The 24,252-nt window shown below is 52.4% G+C and overlaps 1 protein-coding gene and 1 long non-coding RNA gene across 5 annotated transcripts in view; one reads left to right on the top strand and one right to left on the bottom strand.

The window, feature by feature from the left end:
* GRK6 (G protein-coupled receptor kinase 6) overlaps positions 1 to 11,423 on the top strand; it is a 32,903-nt gene extending 21,480 nt beyond the window's left edge. For 2 of the 4 annotated variants that reach the window (XM_038413638.2, XM_043491465.1), the window contains exons 11-16: positions 53 to 142; positions 3,327 to 3,535; positions 4,220 to 4,357; positions 4,684 to 4,821; positions 5,128 to 5,262; positions 8,709 to 11,423. In XM_038413638.2, coding sequence (XP_038269566.1) covers positions 53 to 142; positions 3,327 to 3,535; positions 4,220 to 4,357; positions 4,684 to 4,821; positions 5,128 to 5,262; positions 8,709 to 8,714 — 716 coding nt within the window. In that variant the 3' untranslated portion in view covers positions 8,715 to 11,423. The remainder of the gene's footprint in view (positions 1 to 52; positions 143 to 3,326; positions 3,536 to 4,219; positions 4,358 to 4,683; positions 4,822 to 5,127; positions 5,263 to 8,708) is intronic. The other 2 variants (XM_038413637.2, XM_043491464.1) reach the window with 1 other exon arrangement.
* Positions 11,352 to 15,189, bottom strand: LOC122455626. Its single transcript, XR_006273955.1, has 2 exons — positions 14,396 to 15,189; positions 11,352 to 14,254 (listed from the first exon to the last, which is right to left on the bottom strand). It is a non-coding gene; the product is annotated as an uncharacterized LOC122455626 (long non-coding RNA).
* Between the last annotated feature and the right edge of the window lie 9,063 nt (positions 15,190 to 24,252).

Consider the following 24,252-nt stretch of genomic DNA (forward strand, 5'->3'; position numbering starts at 1 on the left):
TGGCCTAGCCAGTCAGCTCATGAGCTCCTAATGCTGCTGTTCCCATATTCAGGTCACATCCGTATCTCAGATCTGGGGCTGGCTGTGCACGTGCCTGAGGGGCAGACGATCAAAGGCCGCGTGGGGACAGTTGGCTACATGGGTGAGTATCTCCTGCGACAGGAAATCTGGAGGCTTTGTGCCCTGATTTCCAGATTTGTAATGTGTTCAATTTGCATAATACCTCCCTCTTCCAAAGTTTGCCCTGCCCCCCACTGTGTCCTTTCTGACCATAGAGACCCTGCCTAAATTATGGCCTCCAACAACCTGCCTTTGGCCACAGAGAGATGGCTAGAGTGATTGCCTATACCAGTGGCTCTCAACCTTTCCAGACTCCAGTCCCCTTTCAGGAGGCTGATTTGTCTTGCACACCCCCAAGTTACATCTCACTTAAAAAGTACTTGCTTACAAAATCAAACATAGAAATACAAAAATGTCACAGCACACAATTACTGAAAATGACCAACTTTCTCATTTTTACCATATCATTATAAAATAAATCAATTGGAATATAAATATTGCACTTACACATTTCAGTGTATAGTATACAGAGTAGTATAAACAAGTCATTGTCTGTATGAAATTTGTTTGTACTGACTTCGCTAGAGCTTTTTATGTAACCGGTTGTAAAACTAGGCAAATCTGATGATGTACCCCTGGAAGACCTCTGCATACCCCCAGGGTAAATGTACCCCTGGTTGAGAACTATTGGCCTATACAGTGTCACTCTGTTCATCACCCTGGGCTGCATTCTAGCCAGAGCTCCATGACTGGGGGCTTTGCTTTTGAGGTAGGTGTCTGTGGACAGAGCCCTGGAAGACCCTTGGAATCTCTGATTTAGAATCCTAGCCATCCTTCAGGATTGCGTAACCATGGGGACATGGTGCTTTGCACACACAGCTCCCCATGAAAACAGGAGACAGAAGCGGGGTGCCCAAAACTAGGAGTTTACTGACAGATCATAACAGCTCTGGTATCCTCAGCTGGGTTCAGTGAGGGGATGGTGTGCGTGCTGACTGAAAATTAGACTGGAGACCTTGGAGCAGATCACTGTAGGCACTGATTCTACATCCCTCCTGTGACCCGAGGTGCCCAGGGTAGCCCACACTGAAAATGCCAAAGTCAGCGCAGGTTGCAAGAACGAGAGCAGATTCTCCCAAAACTAGTGGTTAATACTGTAGTTAGATTCACCAATCGGTCACAAATTGTGCTTCTGATCCCCAACACTGGTTATCAAGAAGCCAAAAAAAGAAACCACACAGCCCCCTTTATTGCATTACAGTCTCTGGCTCCTAATCAGCAAATAGGTCCAGTAAAGTGAGAAGTTATTTAAAACTCTATTCACTGTACAAAATGTTCTTCTGATCCCCAGAGGGCCAGCCACATTCCCAGATCGATACTAGTTTGGATCTGACCCAAAATACCACGCTGCCAGCCAATCCCTTAGAATCTAAAACTAAAGATTTATAATAAAAGAAAGGAAAGAAATGGTTGAAGCTCTTTCTAACAACTATCAGATACATACATGTGACTTCAGAGTCCATATATCGGGTTCGTAACTGCATTGGTGAGTTTGCTGGCTTGTAAAATCCCTCTGGAACACACCCAAAGCTTGGATGGGTCTATCAGTCCTTTGTTCAAAGCTTCAGTTTGTAGAGAAGTTACTCCAGAGGTGGGAAGCAGGATTGAAGACAAAATGGAGAAGATGCAGCTGCCTTTTATATTCTTTGCCATGTGGCTTGTACATCCTTTGGCCCAGACACAAGCTCCCAGCACATGGGCATGGAAAAGCTTTTGGAGTCCCCTGTCCATAGGCATGTTCCTACATGTCCTGCTGACTCATAGGTGTAGCCCGTGGCTTCTCTCAGGTTTCAGAGTAGCAGCCGTGTTAGTCTGTATTCTCAAAAAGAAAAGGAGGACTTGTGGCACCTTAGAGACTAACAAATTTATCTGAGCATAAGCTTTCGTGAGCTACAGCTCACTTCATCTCAGTGGATTCATTGTACAGCTGATTGCCCTTGATGGGCCATCCAACAGGCTAGATAGTGCTGATGTCAAGTTGCCTAGGGGTGTCACCCAGACACACAGCACAGGTTTGAGATGTAGGTATATATCACACACTTATAACTCATGATACAAAGATACAGACATATAAACAAGATTATCATATTTAGCAAATCATAGCCATGTAAGGTCTCAGTGGAAAAGTTATCTGGTAAGATTCATTGCCATATATAATATTGGTATCTTCTAATATAAGCAGTCACCCATATTCCATACAATTGCATTTAGTAGGTGGGATGCTGTAACATATAGCAGTTGAGCAGTGGCACGCAACCATGGGTGGCAGGTGGGCCCCCCCTTTGGGGAGGCCAGCCCCCGGCTCCACTCACTCCCTCCCCATGGTCAGAGCCCCAAGACACGCACGCAGACACCCCCAGCCAGAGCCACAAGCCCCTCCCCCAGCCAGAGTAGCCCTGAACTCTCCCCCTCCCCCGACTCGGCTGGAGGAGCCCTGGGCGGCCCAGAAGCCCTGAGCACTCCCCACCTGGGCGGGAGGAGCCTTCTGTGCCTCCCTTTCCTGGCCCCAACCTGCTGCGTCTGTTAGAAGATGCTCTTGATGTGCCCCATGCAGAGTCCAGGGGAGGAGCTTCCCCTGGCCTGTTCTACCTACAGCCCAGATATGCTGAGCACACCCCCATCACAGGCCTCCCGTAGCAAATTCATGCCCAGATAGTTGTGGCTGCACAGCCTTAGGGCTGGACAGGTCTCCTGTCATTTTTGATTGGTCACAAAAATCATCCTTTTCATATAGTGCCTATTCATCTTTTCCAAGAGTCCTCCCAGACAGTCAAGGCTGGGGCTGTGCCCACACTCTGACCACACCACTCATTCTCAGAATCTGCCAGTGCCACAGAGCAAGCTAGCTCCCTAGCTGTGGCTCCGGGACTTACCCATGGGTGCTGGAACAATTTGTATAGTGGGGATGCTGAGAGCCATTGAACCAAACTGTGAACCCTGTATATGATGGAAACCACTTCAAGCCAGGGGGTGCAATAGCCCTAGTTCTAGCACCTATGGGTTGACCCGATAGTTCCAGGGGAGAAGAGCAGGGGAATTGCTAAGAGGTGGAGGAGGCTAGAAGCTGGCAGCCTGGAAGGAGCCCTTGCCCAGCTCTCCTGCCTGAGCCATTCCCAGCCCTTCTCTGACAAGGCTAGATTCACCCTCTGCCCTTGTGGGTCGCGTTCCATCCTCATGTTGCACTCGTTTGCCCCGCCCCCTTGCAGCTCCCGAAGTAGTGAAGAATGAGCGCTACACATTCAGTCCCGACTGGTGGGCTCTGGGCTGCCTTGTCTATGAGATGATCGAGGGCCAATCTCCCTTCCAGCAAAGGAAGAAGAAGATCAAGCGGGAGGAGGTGGAGCGGCTGGTGAAGGATGTACAGGAAGAGTACTCGGAGAAGTTCTCGCCTGGCGCTCGCTCCCTCTGCTCCATGGTACCAATGTCTGAGTCCATGGGTGCCCAGGGAATCCATGGGTTTTCCAGGGCTGGAGCACCCACAGAAAAAAAATAGCGGGTGCTCAGCACTCACCAGCCACAGCAGTTCGGCAGCTTGAGGAGGGGTTTGGGGAAGGGCGGAGAGCAGTGTGGCCCTGAGTGCAGGGGCAAAGTGAGGGCAGAAAGAGGTGGAGTGGAGGTAGGGACTTGGGGGAGGGGGTGGTGGGAGCGGGGCCTTGGGTGGAGCACCCCTGGGGAAAAATAAGTCCACGCCTATGTCTGAGTTCCTCCCTTGCCCTGCAGATGCCAGAGCAGCAGTGTCCAGGCTTGCTACCCTTCGCTCAGCTAACGCTGCTCACGTATCTTTGGTCCCAGCCAAGTCGGCTGGGGATGAGGCTGCAGGCACAGCCTGCTGCCTGAACTTGGTGGGGGACGGGGAGTTGCACCCTGGCATCCAAAAACAAGGCATGTGGCTGGATGTGCACGGACTCACCCTAGCATCTACCTGACAGGAGAGCCTGCCCTCTTGAGAGGTCATTCAGAAGCCCAACCTAAATTCAACCTCAACTCCTAGTGTAGACCAAGGCTAGGTGCTGCTGTTCCAGGTATCTTATTCCCCAGGCTTCTGTGGAAGGGTCCTGCCCTCTGCCTGCAGTTCTCACCCTGCTGCGATGTGTTGTAGCTGCTGTGCAAAGACCCTGGGGAGCGGCTGGGGTGTCGAGGAGCTGGAGCCCAGGAAGTGAAGGAGCATCCTCTTTTCAGACACCTGAACTTCAAGAGGCTGGAAGCAGGCATGCTGGACCCCCCCTTCAAACCAGACGTAAGTGTCGTTCCTGGACAGATCAGAGGCTGTGGCCCTGTAGGGAGGAGCTCCTCTCCCACATTACCTCTCTGTCCCATTTGTGTGGATCTTATCCCAGATGAGCAGGGGCCCTGTAGCTACTTACTAACGAGGTGGTCCCCTGCTCCCCCCACTGGTTGGGGTGTTTCTGGAGCAGCTGCCCCAGCCTCCCCAACGAGAGGGATGCTGTTGGAATGAGTGGCATAGGTGGGAAGGGAACTACCTGGCAAATGGTGGGAGTTCTGACGGTGCCCAGGGGGCTCGGCTCTGCTGCTTTGTGACTGCTGCTTCCGCTTCTCTCCCAGCCCCAGGCCATCTACTGCAAGGATGTGCTGGACATTGAGCAGTTCTCCACGGTGAAGGGAGTGGAGCTGGAGCCCACAGACAATGATTTCTACCAGAAGTTTGCTACAGGGAGTGTGCCCATCCCGTGGCAGAATGAGGTAGGGGGGGTTCATGCACATAGGGCGTCTGCACTGCAGGGGGAGGCTGCCTCCCATAGCACAGCACTTGACTAGGTCCAGGCCTTGGAGAAGGGGCCAACAGAGCCCAGTGACCCTGCTCCTCCGTGCAGTGACTGAGTGAAGAGTTCTTGGCAGTCTCTTGTGCCCTGTATGATCAGCCTTCAGGGGGGTAGGTAGGGGCTTTTCTGGGCTGTTCCGGTCAGTGGATCTCCAGCACCCAGGATCCTGTCTGCTGGGGCAGGTGGGTGAGTGTCTCAGGCTGCAGTCATCTCCTTTCTCTCCTAGATGATTGAGAGCGAGTGTTTCAAGGAGCTGAATGTCTTTAGCCTGGATGGCACAGTGCCCCCTGACCTGGACTGGAAAGGACAGCCTTCTCCACAGCCCAAAAAGGGCTTGCTACAGCGCTTCTTCAGCAGACAGGTAAACCCCCAAGTGGGGAGCGGGCCCTCTGGGGATGGCACCCACCTTCTCTCTGCACTGAGACTGCCAGCACACTCCCCCCTCCCCCCCAGCAGAGTCAATGGCAGGAGCCAGACACTAGGGGGCACCAGAGGAGCAACGTCTCTCGTGGTCACCAGCATGATGGGGCCAGTGTCCAGGGCAGCCGCACTCCTCTGAAACGCCAGCCGAGTGCCTCTCCTGGGCCTTCGGAGCCGGGCAGGTCCGCTGGCCTCCCTGCCATGTTCCCTGAGGGCTGGAGCCCTCCGCTGTGCCCACCGGCGCCTGCAGCGCACTCGCTTTTCCCTGGATTTTCAGGCCTGCAGTTGATGGAGCTTTGTCCCCCTCAGGAGTTAGCAGCCCTGACATCTCCAAGCAAGCTACTGCCCTGTAGTGCACACGGCCTGATGGGGGGGGAGGGGGGACTTATACTCCTGCAGACTTCCTGATCATGTTGGCTTGTGCTGGGCTAACTGAGCTTGCATTTCGCTAGGGGAGTGCCCAGGAAATGGTGATCTGGTCTGGCAGGGGTCCAGCCCCATCTCTTCTCTGCTGAGCCCCGTTCTTCCCTTGTTTCCCACTTGATCCATTCATAGAATCATAGAATCATAGAATATCAGGGTTGGAAGGGACCTCAGGAGATCATCTAGTCCAACCCCCTGCTCAAAGCAGGACCAATCCCCAATTTTTGCCCCAAATGGCCCCCTCAGGGATTGAACTCACAACCCTGGGTTTAGCAAGCTAATGCTCAAACCACTGAGCTATCCCTCCCCCCATGCTCCCTGGTCTGAGAACGATACCTGTCTGTAGCATAGAGACTTGTTGCTTCCCTCTGCAAGAGGTGGCTCTGTACCTCCAGTCCTCTGAGACTGGCTCAGTCCTCGCATGATCCTGTGCACCTAATCCTATGACATCTGTAAAGAAAATGCCAGCTGCAGCCAACTACACTGTTGCCAAGTAATCTCCAAGCCCTAGGTCAGGGCAGTTCAGCTTATTTGAGGCCCTAGTTCAGATCTGCTCATGTGGACACGACCACTCGAACCCTGGATTGGGGTGAGCAAACTTTCTGGCCCGAGGGCCGCATCTGGGTATGGAAATTATATGGCGGATCATGAATGCTCACAAAATTGTGGGTTGGGGTGAGGGAGTGGGTGAGGGCTCCAGCTGGGGGAGTGGGCTCTGGGATGGGGCCAGAAATGAGGAGTTCAGGATGCGGGAAGGGGCTCTGGGCTGGGACAGGGGTGAGGACTCCATCTGGGGTATGGGCTCTGGGGTGGGGTTGGGGGTGCAGAAGGGTGCTCCGGGCTGGGACCAAGGGGTTCAGAGGGTGGGAGAGGGATCATGGTTGGGGCAGGGGGTTGTGGTATGGGAGGAGGTCAGGAGCGTAGGCTCCAGGTGGCACTTACCGGAAGCAGCGGCATGTCCCCACTCCGGATCCTACACAGAGGCACAGCCAGGCGGCTCGGCAAGCTGCCCCCTCCTCAGGTGCCGTCCCTGCAGCTCCCATTAGCCATGTTTTCCAGCCAAAGGGAACTGCAGGGGTGGTGTTTGGGGCGGGGGAAGCATGTGAAGCCCCCTGGCTGCCCCTACCCATAGGAGGGGGGACATGCCACTGCTTCCGGGAGCCATGTGGAGCCATAACACAGTCAGAGCAGGGAAAGCCCCCAGCTGGAGTTCTGGAGCAGGGAAAGCCCCGGACCTCACTCCCCAATGGGAGTTCGAGAGCTGGATTAAAACGTCTGAAGGGCTGGATATGGCCCCCGGGCCGTAGTTAGCCCACCCCTGCCCTGAATGCTAATGTGAACCTGTGGCTTTCCCATGCTCTCCAGGCAGTCTGCACAAGCCATCAACAGTCACTTCCTGGGCTTTGTCTTTATTGGAAACTTGAATAAAAGCAGGCTTTTCCCATAAGCCTGGCTCGTCTTCAGGCTTCCTTCAGGGCCTCTCTGTGTGCCTTGTTTGCTCCAGGCTCTGGGACACACCCCTTCTGATCTGAGGGGATGGGAAGGGGAAACTATGGGGCAGCAGGACTCGGGCCCCTGCATGTATCTCTGCCATCACAGTAGATCAACAAGAGCTTTCCACCCTCCAGAGGGTGGGAGATTGTCCAGCTCCTGCTGGAGACTCACACACCCTCCCTGTGCAGCTCCAGTCTATCTGCATGACGCTATCTGTGCTGTGCTGGAGGATGACAAACTCCCTCTCCACCCCCTTTGTTAGCTCTTACCCTGCATGTGGCAGTAGTGCCCAAAGGCTGTGCATGCATTGTGCTGGGTGCTGCCAGGGAGACAAGGACGCTGCCCTGAAGAGCTCAGTCTGGTCTGAAACACACGCCAAGCATGTGACAGATGGGGGCGGGCTGGACTGGGGTCTGGTGCCCCGCAGTCCTAGGGGCAGTGGGTGTTTCTAACTGCACTGGAATGCCCAATCCCCTCTCCTGCCTGTGTTGGCATTGCAGCAGGAGAGGGGACGAGGCATTCCAGACCAGCTCAGGGAGGGTGTCCCATGCAGAAGGGGGCAGTGGAGAAGGTAGAGAGGAGCAAGTGGAAGGGGGCAAGGTAGCAAACCTGACAAGGGGATGACACGAGAGAAGGCCAGATGGACATGGAGGAGCAGAGGGAGGCAGGGCCTGGATGGGTGAGGACAAGAAACTTGAAGTGGGTGTTGTGCAGGGCCAGGGGAGGGGCACGGTCAAAGCCCCAGGTCAGAGAGCTGATCTTGAATGAGTTGGAGGGGCTGCCATGAAAGCTGGGAAGGGAGCGTCACTGATGGAGGTGCCCAGGGACTGGACCAGTTGGCTTTGGGAGGTGGAGGGGAGGAAAAAGTGGCCGGGTCAGATCTATCTGTGTAGTTGGGGTCAGGGTCTGAGGTGTGTGCCCCCATCCCAAGCAGAAGGACTCAGTGCACAGACTCCTGAGTGTCCTACTGCCAGGCAGAGTCCTCAGCGTTAATGAGACTCCCAGCGTGGCTCAGCTTGCAGCAGGCAGACATGCTGCTTGGTGCACAGCTCTTGGGCGCCAGTGGGCGCAGAGCCACTGCAGACTTGTCTCTCTGCATGTTCTCTGGCATGGAGTAGCCTCGGTTTGTATCCAGGGACAGGCAGAGCCCGTGCTGCTGCCACTGAGCTCCTGCCTAGCAGCTGGGTGACCTGAACACAAGTAAATGTCAGAACAGCCTGGCCCAGACTCATTCCGAGCTACCTCCTCTGCTGGTTCCTACTTTCCCCTTGTAGGCTCTCAGCATGGCTGTCCCTCTTCAGTGCTGTTTCATAAGAGCCTCTGGCCGGAGCCACTTATCCCACTGTCCTGGCACAGGAGTGCTCTGAGCCAGCTGTGGGTCCTGGCCGGGGGGCGGGAGCTGCAGCAAACATGGGGCCCTGCCCGGTTGTGACTCACCGGCCTTTCATGCCACACCTTTTCTCTTTCCAGAGGTGAGCAGCCCCTCTCCTGGCTGCTCTGCTCAGGGAAATTCCTGGTGGCCTAGACTCACCTGCGGACATGGCAAGACCTGGGGAAGAGTCATCTTGTCCTTCAGTGCCTAACCCCCACCCTCCCCACCCCAGCAGAGCAGATGCTGCTTGTGTGTGTTCATCACCCCGTGAGCGACTAACCCTGCTTCCCTGCACTCTCGTTGCCTCACCCCAGTGTGAGAGGAGGCTTTGCCACTACTGTCCGCTCAGTCAAAGCTTCCCTGCATTACCACTGCTGTGGGCCCTGCTCCCAGCGAGGGGCTCCAGGAAGCCAAAGGCTCCTGCTGACCCCCTGACCTCCATCCTGGGCTCCGAGTCTCGCCAGCCCAGGTGCTTTGTAGGGTTTAGTATATTTGTATAGGTTTATATGTACTGAGGGCACAAGGATTGATTGTGATGGGCTCAGAGAGCTGCCTTGCCCAGATCCCTGTCCTCTTCCTGCTGAGGAGCCGGCTTCCTGTGGGCCCCCAGTGATCAAGGGGCCTTGTGCTGTGTGGGGTGCAGATGTTGGGTCAGACGTGAGCTGGTTGCTGTGTGTCTTCTGCACCTTGATGGTTTTCAGTCTGAGCAAGGCCTGTGAGGTCTCACCTCAAGCCGCTGAGCTGGCCAGTATAGGATTGTTCCTCCACTCAAGGGCATGTCCTCTGGGAAATGGTCCTGCTGGAAGGACTCCCCTGTCTGTTTCCCTCCCAAGAGTGTTAGCTCTCTTCCCCTGGCTCCAAGTCCCTTCTCTCGCAGGGCGGGCTGCCCCGCCCTGCTCAGGGCAGCTGGGGGCGTGTTGTTTTGTACCCATGCTCACCCTTTGCTTGCTGTGCTCCTCTCTCCCTCTCCTCCCTCCTGTTGCCCTTCTGACTTCAGGACTGTTGTGGAAACTGCAGCGACAGTGAGGAAGAACCCAGCCGGCTGTAGAGCCCAGCCTGTTCTCCGGGCCTGGACCCTCTTGCCTCTCCCAGGCACCCAGCTGTGCAGCACGCCAGCCTGATGGACAAGGTAGCAGCTGCCCTGCCACATGGGATTTGTTTACAGTTTTGCACATCTCTATTTTGAGACACTCGAAGTAGCCCAGAAAGATGCTCTGGGCTGTGAGCAGCAAGCCCCGTGCCAGGGAGCACTGTGCAGCAGGGCCTCCCTGTGCTTGGGGAAAGCATGTGGCTGGGAGGACCTGGAGGCTTCCGAATCTGCTGCTTGGAATTGCTCTCCTGCTGCTGCTGCTCCCCTTCTGAGCCCGCTGCTCCCCTCCACTGGGGAGGGAGGGATCCCCCAGCACATGGTGGGGCTGCCAGGGCAGAAGCTGGCAGGAGCAGGTCCAGTGACCCATTCCAGTAGCTGGCCAGTCTCGCAAGCCCCAGGTGTGATATATTTATATAGGTCTGTATGTATGTATATATCAGGCGTAGGTTTTTATTTCTCTGGGGAGGGGGTCTTTCTGCATTACCCCTCCCCCTCCTGTGGGCTCTGGGCACAGTGCTTCCCGCAATGGGGGAGCTGCTGTGCCTGCTCGGCCTGGAAGTCCAGGGCCCCTTAACGTGTCTAAAGCCTCTTCCCTAGGACCTTCTGGGACTGCTTCCGAGGCAGCTGAGCAGCTGCACGCCCCCAGGAGGAGGCTGGACTCCACCTGCACCTGCTCTCCTGGCAGCACATGCTGGGGGGAGGTCCATTGCGCAAACATTCCTGCAGCGCTTTCGCGCAGGAAAGTACCATGCCAAAGCATTTACCACTAAAAAGCCCAGCTATGGGACCAGTCAATGCTTCGCCCCATCCCCTTTGCCCTGCTGGGCACCTTTCCTCCTTGCCCACCCCGGCACTCTGTGCCTCTGGCCCTCTGATGGCAGCCAGGATCACCCCGGCTGTTTGAAGCTGCAGTTCAGCATGTGCCGCTCTCTGCAGCAAGGCGGGATGTGGCCTTTCCCAAATAAAGCTGGAAGCCAGGCCAGCTTCTGGATTCTGCATGTGGTGTGGGGTGCCCTGGCTGCTGCTAAGAGCCATCATAGATGGCTTGGGTAGTCCCCTGGAGGAGCTGCAGCAGGAGTCAAGGTCGCTGTGCAGAGGCCATCGGTGCCCAATGTGTCTGTTACCCTCGTAGCTTTCGCTTTGTACAGACTCCATAGGAATATGCCTCTGCCTCCATAGAGGGCAGTGGGGCCAAGCCTGCTGCCTGTGTCCAGCTGTGGTGTCTGCAGCTCCACCCTGCTCGGAGGTACTGAGCTGCTTTCAGTGGAACAGCCCTGCTCAGGCACACCACCTCCAGGCTGCTGAGCCCCAGGGACCTGTGCCAAAGGCATAGTGCACCTCACCCTTTCTCCATGGGAATCTCTTCCATTAAGCAGCCTTGCAGCATCTGGAAATCTTGTGCCTTCAGGGGAATCAAAGGAGAGGGGCTCGGTGGCCCAGCTGGAGCCTTGCATGGCCCTATGGGACTGCTTCAGCCCTCGGACATGCTCTAGGGGTCCATCCATTTGCTCGTGTCCTGTACAGTGCACACTTGTTCCTAGCAGTAGCGGGACTCTTCTCCGTGCACTGGGCTGGCTGCTCCTCGGTCAGACCTGTGGTATCGTTCGCTTGCATTGCACTGATGGTGGGAATATTTAAAGAATTTTTAACCTTTTTGTTAAATGTAAGTTATGTCATGTCTGTTGCTGCCGTGCAGAGGTGAATACAGTGAGCACAACACACTGCCCGCTGCCGCCTCCTTCTCCCGCCGTCTCTGCCTAGCAGCCTGGTACACAAACCTGCTTGGGGAGAGCTGTGCTGCTTTGCCCAGGAGTACAGTCATCAACTTTCACGTGGTAAATTAGCTCTCCGACTTTCACAATAAGCCAAAAATCAAGCTAATCCCATTTCAAAACAAGCCAGTCCCTAAGAACCCCAACACTCGGTGATTAGATCCCCGGCCTGCAGTCTGGGACTGTGGTGAGCCCTCTGTGCACCCCTGACTCTTCCCCCCCCCCCTTGCCCCTGCTTCCCAGGAGCCAATCACAATAAAGAAGCAACAAACTAGAAAACAAAAACTAGCTAACAAGCAATTCACAAGTCAATTAAGCCAAAAAACAAGCCCAAATTCTGTTTTTTCTCTTGTGGGTTTGGCAGGTCTGTTTAGGAGCCTAGGATTAGCCCAGCCAAGCCCCTGGGTTCTCGGCTGCCTGGTGAGCCATAAGCATGCAGAGGAGTGAAAGGTGCTTTCCTCTCTTGGGCCAGGGTGGCTCCTCTGTAAATTTTGCACTTCCATAGGCCTGGATCAGGTTTCTGCTATGAACACTGAGAGCCCTCCCCTGGGCATCCACCTACCAGTCACGTTCGTCTGCCTGCTGCATCTAAGCTCCCCAGGAATCCTGGGTGTAGCTCTGCCAATGGGGCCTGGCTCCCACTCTGTGCCTTGGGCAGTGCCCATCCCAAACTTCAGGATCCCCCTTCTTCCTCCGTCTGAGCCACTCTCTAGCAGCTCACCCTCAGCTTCCCCTCACTGGGGGCCTTGGGACTTGTTTTTGGGTGCTCCTAGCCACTTGTCTGAGCTGCATGAGGGGCACTCAAGTGTTTAGCCCTGTCCAGCCAGCAGGGAGCGTTGGCCACTTGAAGGAAAGGAAGGCGGCTGGAAAGGGGTAGCAGCTCGGTCGCCAGAGGGTATGTGGAGCTGTCTCCCCTGGGGTTGTGAAGGGAGAACACAGTGGTTGGCTTACCCTCAGCACAGGGGCCTGCTCCAGCCCGAAACCACAGAGAGCCTGACTGTACAGACACTCTCCTATCCCTGGGGCAGAGCAGGTCTTGCATACTGGTGGAGAAAGTGTTTGTTTCTCCCTGGGAAGCCCCCTCCAATAACCCCAGTCAAATCCTGCTGCTGGACTGTCTCCATCTGGACAATGAGGATGGCTCTCAGCTGGGAGCAGTTCTCTGGGACAATACCTCAGCATAAGAGACTGCATGGGTTCATGCTATGGCTGGGTGCTAGTACTGCCTGGCTGGAGGTGAACTTGCCCCCTTGCTGGAAACTGCAGGCATGCTCCTGCTGAGGCCCTAGAAAAGGGAATCTAACCCATGCCCTGCAGCCTCCTGCTGGGAGGGACTCCAGCTAGCATGGGAGGGTGGCTGCATACCAGGGTTTTCTCTGAATCAGTGCCCTTGTGGAGGCTCATCTGTAACACCCACCTCTGCTATCTGATTTGCTCCAGCCCCTCTCAATCTGCTGCCAGGTGCAGGAGCTGGGATTGCCCATCAGCAAGCACAGGCTAGGCCTCCCATCAGCTGCAGTGCTAGTCAGGGTCAGCAAATTAGTTCTAAACACAATTCCAGGGCCCATGCAGGGTGCCTTCATTCTGCCCTCCATGCATTGCTCCCCCTGCCTCCCACCAGCCTTTATGCTCCCCACATTCACTTGCTCTTAATCCCTCCTGCCCTCAGTTCATCCCCTCCCTCCACAGCTGCTGAAGTCTGTGGATTTACTGTTGCATTTTCCTGCCTTTAGAAGTGGGTTGTCCACACCCTATTGCTGTGGCAGCCCCACGTGCAAGGGGAAGTGCAGACACAGCTCGACCAAAGTGCTGTCAGGTACACCGAGGATACTAAGGCTGTGAACAATGGTGTTTAACTCCTCCTCCTCCTCCTCTTGTGCTGGTGCAGGCTTTAGGGATTACCAGGCATGTACGTGGTGCCCCTTTAATGGCTCCTCGCAGGGGCCACTTGCCCTGCTATGGCATCTGCTCTGCCAAGCTGTGGCCTATGGGGGGGTTGTGTACGAAGGCCAGGGTTTGTTCCAGCACTTTAGCAATAGCTGGAGCCATTCTAGTGTTGCTTTCCTCCCCAGCATGTTTGGGCAGCACAGGCTGGGGTGAAAGCAAGGGGCTGGGGCATGTTTTAACGGAGGGTGTAAGTTAAATCAGTTTTGCACTTCCAGCTGGAGTGGGCTGCTTTTCTCCCTTTTCTAGTTGGAGTCTGGACACTTGGACTGAGCCACAAGCATATTCTGCCAGCCACTGCTCCAGCATGTGCTCTCTCAGGATGTTACTAGGCTCCTACTTGGAACCACTGGCTAAAATGACTTCCTATGTGCTGAAACAAGCCCCAACAGCCGCGGCCCTCCAGGCCTCTACAGGGCGCGCTGATGGTGGGAGCTGTGTCTCTCCCCTCTGTTTGCTGGAGATATGCACTGTGGGTGGGTCCTAGCCCCCCTCCAAGCTGTGGTGAAGTGGCTCGGAGAGCTGCCTGGGCACACGGGGACCTCTGTGTGTGTGGGGTGGGGGGGCAGGGAAGGCAGGGCCCCTTCCCGCAGAGTCCCAGCTCCCCCCTTCACACATTACTGAGAGCTGGCACTGCCATCCGTGGTTTGCGGGAGGGAGGTGGTTTCCAGTAGGGGAGTGTCACCAGGCCAAGTCAGAGTAGTTGACTTCAGCCTGTGGAAGAACTGCACCTGCCTGGTGAGAACAGTCTGCCCCTACTGTCGCTTGAAAACTGAACCTGGAGGGGCAAGCAGCCCTAGTGCCAGAGCCCTCTTGGAATGACTGTGCTCCGCTTCTTCTGTTTCAGAGTAGCAGCCGTATTAGTCTGTATTTGCAAAAAGAAAAGGAGGACTTGTGGCACCTTAGAGACTAACAAATTTATTTGAGCATAAGCTTTCGTGAGCTACAGCTCACTTCATCGGATGCATTTTCTTTTCACTTCTGTGCCTCACTCAGTGGAGGGGCAGGACCCTGCATGCCTTGGGCACCATGACATGCCCCCTTTTCTGGCTGTTGGCAGGGAGCCAAGCTCCTCTTCTCTGATCACTTCACCTGCTGTTGCTCTCAAATCCAAGTTCTGGTTCTGACATCACCTTGGTTGCTGGGGTGATGGGTGTGACATCACATGCAAAGGATTAGGGTTTCCTGTTTAGGGCTATAAGCAGCAGGGGCTGGAAAAAATAGCAGCAAAGCTCCTATTTCTGGGCATGTGTCCTGAGACCCACCAATTGCTCTTATGCCTGATCTGGGAGGTGGCAGCAGGTTTTCAGTGCTGAAGCTAATAGTTTGAAGCTGTTTCCTGTGGGAATGGGCTGAGTGACTCCATTGATAGAGCATGGATCTACCTGTGGCAAGTGCCCTGTAACTTCACAACAGTTCCTGCCTGCCTGCTGAGGGGTGGGTTTTTTATGTGGGGGCTCCTGCAGGCAGAGAGATTTTGGAGTGAGCAACGCTATGTGGCTATAGCACAGGGAAGGAAGGAGAGTTGGGGGGAAGATGTGACTTTAATATCCTCTCTCATAATTCAGCTTGGTAATGGCACCTCTGGCTCCATGCTGTTGAATTCAAGGCGGAGGAGTAGGACTGGGTGGTTGGTGAGATGCATGTATTGAAAGGCTGATAAGTTAATTTTTGGAGCTACTTGCTAGCAACTTGGGAGCATGTGCAAGTCTCCAGGCTCCTTGCAGCCTCACTGAGTTTTGCCAGGGGGAGGCTGTGCTCAACGAATGTTAATCATAGAATCATAGAATATCAGGGTTGGAAGGGACCCCAGAAGGTCATCTAGTCCAACCCCCTGCTCAAAGCAGGACCAAGTCCCAGTTAAATCATCCTAGCCAGGGCTTTGTCAAGCCTGACCTTAAAAACCTCTAAGGAAGGAGATTCTACCACCTCCCTAGGTAACGCATTCCAGTGTTTCACCACCCTCTTAGTGAAAAAGTTTTTCCTAATATCCAATCTAAACCTCCCCCATTGCAACTTGAGACCATTACTCCTCGTTCTGTCATCTGCTACCATTGAGAACAGTCTAGAGCCATCCTCTTTGAAACCCCCTTTCAGGTAGTTGAAAGCAGCTATCAAATCCCCCCTCATTCTTCTCTTCTGCAGACTAAACAATCCCAGCTCCCTCAGCCTCTCCTCATAAGTCATGTGCTCTAGACCCCTAATCATTTTTGTTGCCCTTCGCTGTACTCTTTCCAATTTATCCACATCCTTCTTGTAGTGTGGGGCCCAAAACTGGACACAGTACTCCAGATGAGGCCTCACCAGTGTCGAATAGAGGGGAACGATCACGTCCCTCGATCTGCTCGCTATGCCCCTACTTATACATCCCAAAATGCCATTGGCCTTCTTGGCAACAAGGGCACACTGCTGACTCATATCCAGCTTCTCGTCCACTGTCACCCCTAGGTCCTTTTCCGCAGAACTGCTGCTGAGCCATTCGGTCCCTAGTCTGTAGCGGTGCATTGGATTCTTCCATCCTAAGTGCAGGACCCTGCACTTATCCTTATTGAACCTCATTAGATTTCTTTTGGCCCAATCCTCCAATTTGTCTAGGTCCTTCTGTATCCTATCCCTCCCCTCCAGCGTATCTACCACTCCTCCCAGTTTAGTATCATCCGCAAATTTGCTGAGAGTGCAATCCACACCATCCTCCAGATCATTTATGAAGATATTGAACAAAACGGGCCCCAGGACCGACCCCTGGGGCACTCCACTTGACACCGGCTGCCAACTAGACATGGAGCCATTGATCACTACCCGTTGAGCCCGACAATCTAGCCAGCTTTCTACCCACCTTATAGTGCATTCATCCGGCCCATACTTCCTTAACTTGCTGACAAGAATGCTGTGGGAGACCGTGTCAAAAGCTTTGCTAAAGTCAAGAAACAATACATCCACTGCTTTCCCTTCATCCACAGAACCAGTAATCTCATCATAAAAGGCGATTAGATTAGTCAGGCATGACCTTCCCTTGGTGAATCCATGCTGACTGTTCCTGATCACTTTCCTCTCCTCTAAGTGCTTCAGGATTGATTCTTTGAGGACCTGCTCCATGATTTTTCCAGGGACTGAGGTGAGGCTGACTGGCCTGTAGTTCCCAGGATCCTCCTTCTTCCCTTTTTTAAAGATGGGCACTACATTAGCCTTTTTCCAGTCATCCGGGACTTCCCCCGTTCGCCACGAGTTTTCAAAGATAATGGCCAAGGGCTCTGCAATCACAGCCGCCAATTCCTTCAGCACTCTCGGATGCAATTCGTCCGGCCCCATGGACTTGTGCACGTCCAGCTTTTCTAAATAGTCCCTAACCACCTCTATCTCTACAGAGGGCTGGCCATCTCTTCCCCATTTTGTGATGCCCAGCACAGCAGTCTGGGAGCTGACCTTGTTAGTGAAAACAGAGGCAAAAAAAGCATTGAGTACATTAGCTTTTTCCACATCCTCTGTCACTAGCTTGCCTCCCTCATTCAGTAAGGGGCCCACACTTTCCTTGGCTTTCTTCTTGTTGCCAACATACCTGAAGAAACCCTTCTTGTTACTCTTGACATCTCTTGCTAGCTGCAGCTCCAGGTGCGATTTGGCCCTCCTGATATCTTTCCTACATGCCCGAGCAATATTTTTATACTCTTCCCTGGTCATATGTCCAACCTTCCACTTCTTGTAAGCTTCTTTTTTATGTTTAAGATCCGCTAGGATTTCACCATTAAGCCAAGCTGGTCGCCTGCCATATTTACTATTCTTTCGACTCATCGGGATGGTTTGTCCCTGTAACCTCAACAGGGATTCCTTGAAATACAGCCAGCTCTCCTGGACTCCCTTCCCTTTCATGTTAGTCCCCCAGGGGATCCTGGCCATCTGTTCCCTGAGGGAGTCAAAGTCTGCTTTCCTGAAGTCCAGGGTCCCTGAGCTGCTCTGCTGTCCCCGCTGCTCAGCTGGTTCGCGAGGCTCTGGCTATTTTCAAACAGCCAGGCTTCCCTGACGCAAACACACAGACACCCTAATGCCCGCCCCCTGCAGGCTAGCAGCCAATCAGACACTCACTCAGGCTCTCTCCCTGCCCTCCCAGCAAACACACGCTCGGATACTTCCTCAGCAAGCAAACACACACACTCGGATACTTACCAGTCCCAGGCAAACCCCTGCTGTGAGCTGCTCTGCTGTCCCCGCTGCTCAGCTGGTTCGCTAAGAGTTCAAGACCCAATTTCCAAATTGTTGTTCAGCAGTAATAGCAAGGGAGAGAGCAAGAGTTTGGCTACCAAATGTGGCACCTAGCATGTCATTTCCTGTATGGAAAGGGGCTCTATCTGCCGAGAGCAGCACTGGTTTTCTTGGCAAATGGTGGGGGGGGCGTTGTTTTGTTTTTTTAAAGGAAATTTCCCAATAAAAACTTTGAAACATGGTTGCAAATTGCTTTTTCCCCAAGAATTCCTTGTCCTTAGTTGCACCTAAAAGCCCTGGGCTTCTAAGTTGCAATTAGATCTAAAAACAAAAAACTGAGACCTCTATTAAACTCTTGGAAATGCTTCATTGAGGGACCAGTAACTGAATTGACCCCAGGTGGTGCCTGTCTGCCAGCGAGTACTTCCCCCCTCTGGCAACGGCAGGCTACCTCCTCCTGTGTTGATCCAAGAGGTTAGCCCAATTCTGTGCACTGCAGGTAGTTTCTGATGACCAGGTGTCACAGAGTCCCTGGCCGATGCTCTTTAACTGCTCCTTACGAAGCCAGGCAGGAATCTGGGGAAGTCTCCTTTCTGTGAGCAGCCTGTCCCCAGGACACACAGCTCACACAACTTCCACCTTCCTGGGTCTGACCTTGGAGCATCCAGCATCCTCTGCCCCTCCGTGCGCTTCCCACAGCGAGTCCACCCAGGCGGGGTCCTGGGGAAGCCAGAGGGTCCTGCCCCCCAACGCCGCAGTCAGACGTGACTCTCAGCCAGCCAGTAAAACAGAAGGTTTATTAGACGATAGGAACATGCTCTAACACAGAGCTTGTAGGTGCAGAGAACAGGACCCCTCAGCTGGGTCCATTTTGGGGGGCAGTGAGCCAGACAACCCCGTCTGCACTTCACTCCATGTCCCCAGCCAGCCCCCAACTGAAACTCTTCCCCAGCCCCCCTCCTCTGGGCTTTGTCCCTGTCCTGGGCCGGGTGGTCACCGGATTCCTTCGTTCTCCAACCCTTTAGCTCTCACCTTGCAGGGGGGAAGGGCCCAGGCCATCAGTGGCCAGGAAACAGGGTGTCGGCCATTCTCTGTGTCCAGACCCCTGCACACACCTGCCTTCTAGGGCTCTGCAATGATCATACACTCTTATCCCACTCCCTAGATACTTAAGAACTGCATAGGGGAAACTGAGGCACCCCCACACTATTCAGAGGAAACATTAAGAACAGTCCCACTTCATCACACCAGGAGAGATTGATGATGGCTTCAGGTGTTTGTTTACAATGTCCTGTTTCCCTAATACAGGAGGAATCAAGCTGGAGTTAGTTTCTTTGCTCACAGTTCAAAGCCTCTTTTAACTAGGACTTTGCCCAAAAGCTCTTGCTTATGTGGCCATGCTGCTTGTGCTTCTTTTCTGCCTTCTCTCAGCTTCTCTGAGCTTTCTTGCTGTTTCTCACAGACACGCAAACCTTCACCAAACAATAGCCAGTGAAATTTCCTCTACCTGTTGGTTCAGATCCTGGGTTACATAAAGGAGTTTAATGCTTTTTACAACTATCTCAAATTGTTGGTCCCAGGCTGTGTGTGAGAGAAGGTGGGTGAGGTAATACCTTTAATTGGATCGACTTCTGTTGGTGGAAGGGACATGCTTTTATAGATTCATAGATACTAAGGTCAGAAGGGACCATTATGATCATCTAGTCCGACCTCCTGCACAGCCCTGGCCACAGAATCTCACCCACCCACTCCTGCGAAAAACCTCTCACCTATGTCTGCACTATTGAAGTCCTCAAATCATGGTTTAAAGACTTCAAGGAGCAGAGAATCCTCCCTCAAGTGACCTGTGTCCCATGCTACAGAGGAAGGCGAAAAACCCCCAGGGCCTCTCCAATCTGCCCTGGAGGAAAATTCCTTCCTGACCCCAAATATGGCAATCAGCTAAACCCTGAGCATGTGGGCGAGATTCACCAGCCAGATACCCAGGAAAGAATTTTCTGTAGTAACTCAGATCCCACCCCATCTAACATCCTGTCACAGGCCATTGGGCCTATTTACCATGAATATTTAAAGATCAGTTAATTACCAAACCCATCATACCATCTCCTCCATAAATTTATCAAGTTTAATCTTAAAGCCAGATAGGTCTTTTGCCCCCACTGCTTCCCTTGGAAGGCTATTCCAAAACTTCACTCCTCTGATGGTTAGAAACCTTCATCTAATTTCAAGTCTAAACTTCCCAATGACCAGTTTATATCCAAGGCTTTTGAGCTGCACAGAGTTCTTCTCAGGTTTGTCTTGCTCCAGACGTGAGGAAGAGCGCTGTGAAGCTTGAAAGCTTGTCTCTTCCACCGCCAAAAGCTAGTCCAATAAACATTATTACTTCGCAAAAAGAAAAGGAGTACTTGTGGCACCTTAGAGACTAACAAATTTATTTGAGCATCAGCTTTCGTGAGCGACAGCTCACTTCATCGGATGCATCCGATGAGGTGAGCTGTAGCTCACGAAAGCTGATGCTCAAATAAATTTGTTAGTCTCTAAGGTGCCACAGTACTCCTTTTCTTTTTGCGAATACAGACTAACACGGCTGCTACTCTGAAAACTATTACTTCGCCTTCTGTCTCCGCTATCTTTAATGAAGGGGGCTGGTTACACCACCTGATTTCAAACACGTTTAACCAAACTCATAACATCCATCCTCCACAAATCTTAGCTTCAACCATTGTCTCAAGGGAGTCCAAAATGGTGACGATCTAAATCAGTGGCTCTCAACCTTTCCAGACGACTGTCCCCCATTCAGGAGTCTGATTTGTCCTGTGTACCCCAAGTTTCATGTCCCTTACAAATTACTTGCTTACAAAATCAGACATAAAAATACAAAAGTGTCACAGCACACTATTACTGAAAAATGCTGACTTTCTCATTTTTTACCATATAAAATAAATCAACTGGAATATAAATATTGTACTTACATTTCAGTGTGTAGTACATAGAGCAGTATAAACAAGTAATTGTCTGTAGGAAATTTTAGTTTGTACTGACTTTGCTACTTTTTTACGTAGCCAGTTGTAAAACTAGGCAGTTATCTAGATGAGTTGATGTATCCCTTGGAAAACCCTGGGTACCCCCAGGGCTATGTGTACCCCTGGTTGAGAAACACTGCTCTAAACAACTGCTCCCGGTTAGAAGAGAAAGAACTGAACAAATCAGAAATTATTAGTCATGACTGTTACACATTTAGAGTAGCCTTCTATAAGGGTGTGTTCACATCACTAACCTGAAACCACTTTTCATAAGAACCACTCTGATCTAGTCTGGCCTGTGTAACAGGCCATCGGACCTCCCTGAATTAATTCTTGTTTGAACTAGAGTACATCTTTTAGAAAATCATCCAGTCTTGATTTTAAAATTGCCTGTGATGGAGAATCCACCGTGAGCCTTGGGCAATGCCAGTGGTTAATTACCCTCTGTAAACATTTGCATTTTTACTTCCAGGTTCTCTCACTTCAACTTCCAGCCACTGGCTCTTGTTAGACCTTTGTCTGCCAGATCAAAAATCCCATTATCAAATTTTTGTTCCCCATGTAGGTACTCGTAGATTGTGATGAAGTCACCGCAAACCTTATCTTTTGTAAAATAACTAGATTGAGCTCCTTAATTTGATCACTAACAAGCATGTTTTCTAATATTTTGATAATCTTGTGGCTCTTCTCTGAACACTCTCTTTGAATGGTGACCACCAGAACTGGACTTAGTACCAGCAACAGTTGCTGGTGCAAAATACAGAGGTAAAATATCCTCGTTACTCCTACTTTAGATTTCTCTGTTTATGCATCCAAGGATTGCGTTAGCCCTTTTGGACACAGCATTGCCCTGGGAGCTCAGGGCCAGTTTAATATCCACTATGTCCCCCAAATCTTTGTCAGAGACACTGCTTCCCAGGATAGAGTCCCCCACCCTGTAAGGACGGCCATCACTCTTTGTTCCTAGATATTTACATTTAGCCATATTACAATGCATTTTGTTTGTTTGCACCCAGCTTATCAAGTGATCCAGATTGCTCTGTCATTGACCTGTCAACTGCAAACTTTTATCAGCAATGATTTTGTTTTCTTCCCGGTCATTAATACAAAAAATTTAAATAGTGTATGTCAAAAACTGATCCCTAGGGGACCCCACTAGAAATGTACACATGGAATCATAGAAATGGTGGGCTGTAAGGGACCTCAAGAAGTCATCAAATCCAGTCCCCTGCTCTGAGGCAGGACCAAATAAGCCTAGCCCATTCCTGGCAGGTGTTTGTCTAACCTGTGTTAAAAGCCTCCAATGACAGGATTCCACAGCCTTCCCTGGAAGCCTGTTCCAGAGTTTAACTAGCCTTAGAATTAGAAAGATTTTCCTAATGTCTAACCTAAATCTCCCTTGCTGCAGATGAAACCCGTTGCTTCTTGTCCTACTTTCAGTGGACGATTGATCACCACCCTCTTTATAACAGCCCTCACAGATTTGAAAGTCCCCCCTCAGTCATCTTTTCTCAAGATTAAACATGCCTAGTTTGTTTAACTTTTCTCATAGGTCAGGTTCTTTTTCAAGTGTGTGCTCCACCTCTGGTGGTCATGTGTTTCATGTGTCTTCAGCTGAAGATTTGTTAGCTGTGTCCTTTCGGCCTACGCATGCACTATACACATCCTCATGCCCGAGCCATTAATTCCTTCTCGAGCGCCTTGACCTGAGATGGGGCTGCAACGTGTTCACTGCCAGCCTGCCTTATCTTTATAGAGTCTCTCTCTTAGTCTTAGTTTAGCAAGTCGAGCGTTTATGTTTTGGTGAGAGGAGTGCCCTTCCCTCTCTTCTCCCACCAGGGAGACTTGTCTTCCTCAGGAGAGCATGCCAAGCTCTTCAGGCTTCAAATGTTGTGCCATTTGCTGGGAAATTCTTCCAGTTAGCCATGGCTGCTCCAAGTATCTCCACTGCCTAGGGGAGCTCCCCATCCCACAGAAGTGTAGCTTCTAGTTAGCTCAGAAATCTAGGGCCAGGAAAAAACAGGACACCAAGTTGAGACATATGATGGAGTGCTCTCTTGGCCCTACTTTGGATCCAGGTCAGGAGAATCCCCCTGTACACTGTCTCCAGACAGAGCTAGTGCCCCTTTGATTTTGGTCCATCGCTTCTCCAAGGAAGGGAACACTTCAGAGACCTGTAAAGGCCCCGGGAAGAGGTGCTCTGACTTACCTCATAAGGAGTTTGCTCCAAAGAGATCACAGTCTCCCACTGAGTCAGTGGTCTTGGAATCAACTTGTAGATCTGGTACCATGGAGGCTGCAGGTTCCTCAGATGCAAGGAAAACCAAGACGCTCCTCCAAGAGCAAGCATGGTCTGAGCGAGCCTTGGTAACAACCGGACATGACAGGAATGGCAAGGAGAGACATTCTTCCAGAGAGGTGTCATCAGACACACCTCTGCCACTAGTATCTCCCTCAGTGGGTCAATTGGTACAGTTTGAAATGTCTACACCCTTTTGGAGCATTCTAAATCCTCTGTACCATCTACATCCAGAGAGACTGTCATGTCATAGTGACACTACATTCAGTACCGGAAGAATTTTGGACTCAAAGGACTTGACCGTAGCAGAGGAAACACCGTCTCTGTTGATCATGGGTACAAAGGGTCCCTTGGTACCAAGACTAGTTTGGTCCAGACTCTGGTTTATCACAGGTACCACCTGATTCATCACCACTTTCGGTTGGGGCTCTTCACTGATCAAGAGGAGGAGGATGAAAAGGACTTCTGTTCACCTCTTCAGTCTCAATACAGGGTTCTCCTTTCCCCGCCCCTCATAGGAACACTTGCTATGTGGGCCACAGAGATGGGGAGAAATCCAGGACAAGGCATCACAAGGGGTGGGAGCAACCCTGGGGGCCCCCCTCCCCAGTAGGGACTCCTCAGTGGAAATCCTGGGCTGCTTACCAACAGCAGTTCCCAGGGCTCTGAGCCAAGCTCACCAAGAGGGAAGGGAGGTGCAGTCTCTACCGCCTCAGCCCACCACAGCAGGGGAGACATTTAAGGAACGAGACGCTAGAGCAGATGAGGCCGCTACTTCTCAACCCACTATCTCCCCACCATCATGTGATGAAACAGGGATGCCTCTGCATCATCTCTGGGCAACAACTTTAAGCAATTTCAAGACCTCACCAAGAATATGGCAGGCTCCCTTCAGATACCACTCGGAGAGGTCAAGGATTGCAATAGGATTTATTGGATACCTTCCAATTGGCAACACCGACCAGACTCGCCCTTCTGATTCACGAGGTGACCTAGGATTCTGCAGGGATGGCTTGGCACAGAAATGAATCATACCTGCTGATACTGGGGAGGGGCACGTGACCACCCCACATATCACCTCTGGGAAGAGCCTTCCAGCCCCACCTCCCTGGGCCAGGGCAGCCAATTCTGCTGGCTCCTGGAGGACTGAGGCCACAGAAGTGGGGAGTATATGCCTCTGGGCGAGGCTGGGGCCAGCCCAGGGAGATTCACAGCACCAGTGTCTCCCTGGAGCTCCCGCGCCCTCACGGACACCTCAGCAGGGGGAGGGGCATGGGCAATGTCCCTAACTTGAGCTGAGCAGACAGACCCTGCTCT

Source organism: Dermochelys coriacea, chromosome 8 (assembly GCF_009764565.3).
Source record: "Dermochelys coriacea isolate rDerCor1 chromosome 8, rDerCor1.pri.v4, whole genome shotgun sequence".
In the NCBI taxonomy this organism is placed as follows: Eukaryota; Metazoa; Chordata; order Testudines; family Dermochelyidae; genus Dermochelys; species Dermochelys coriacea.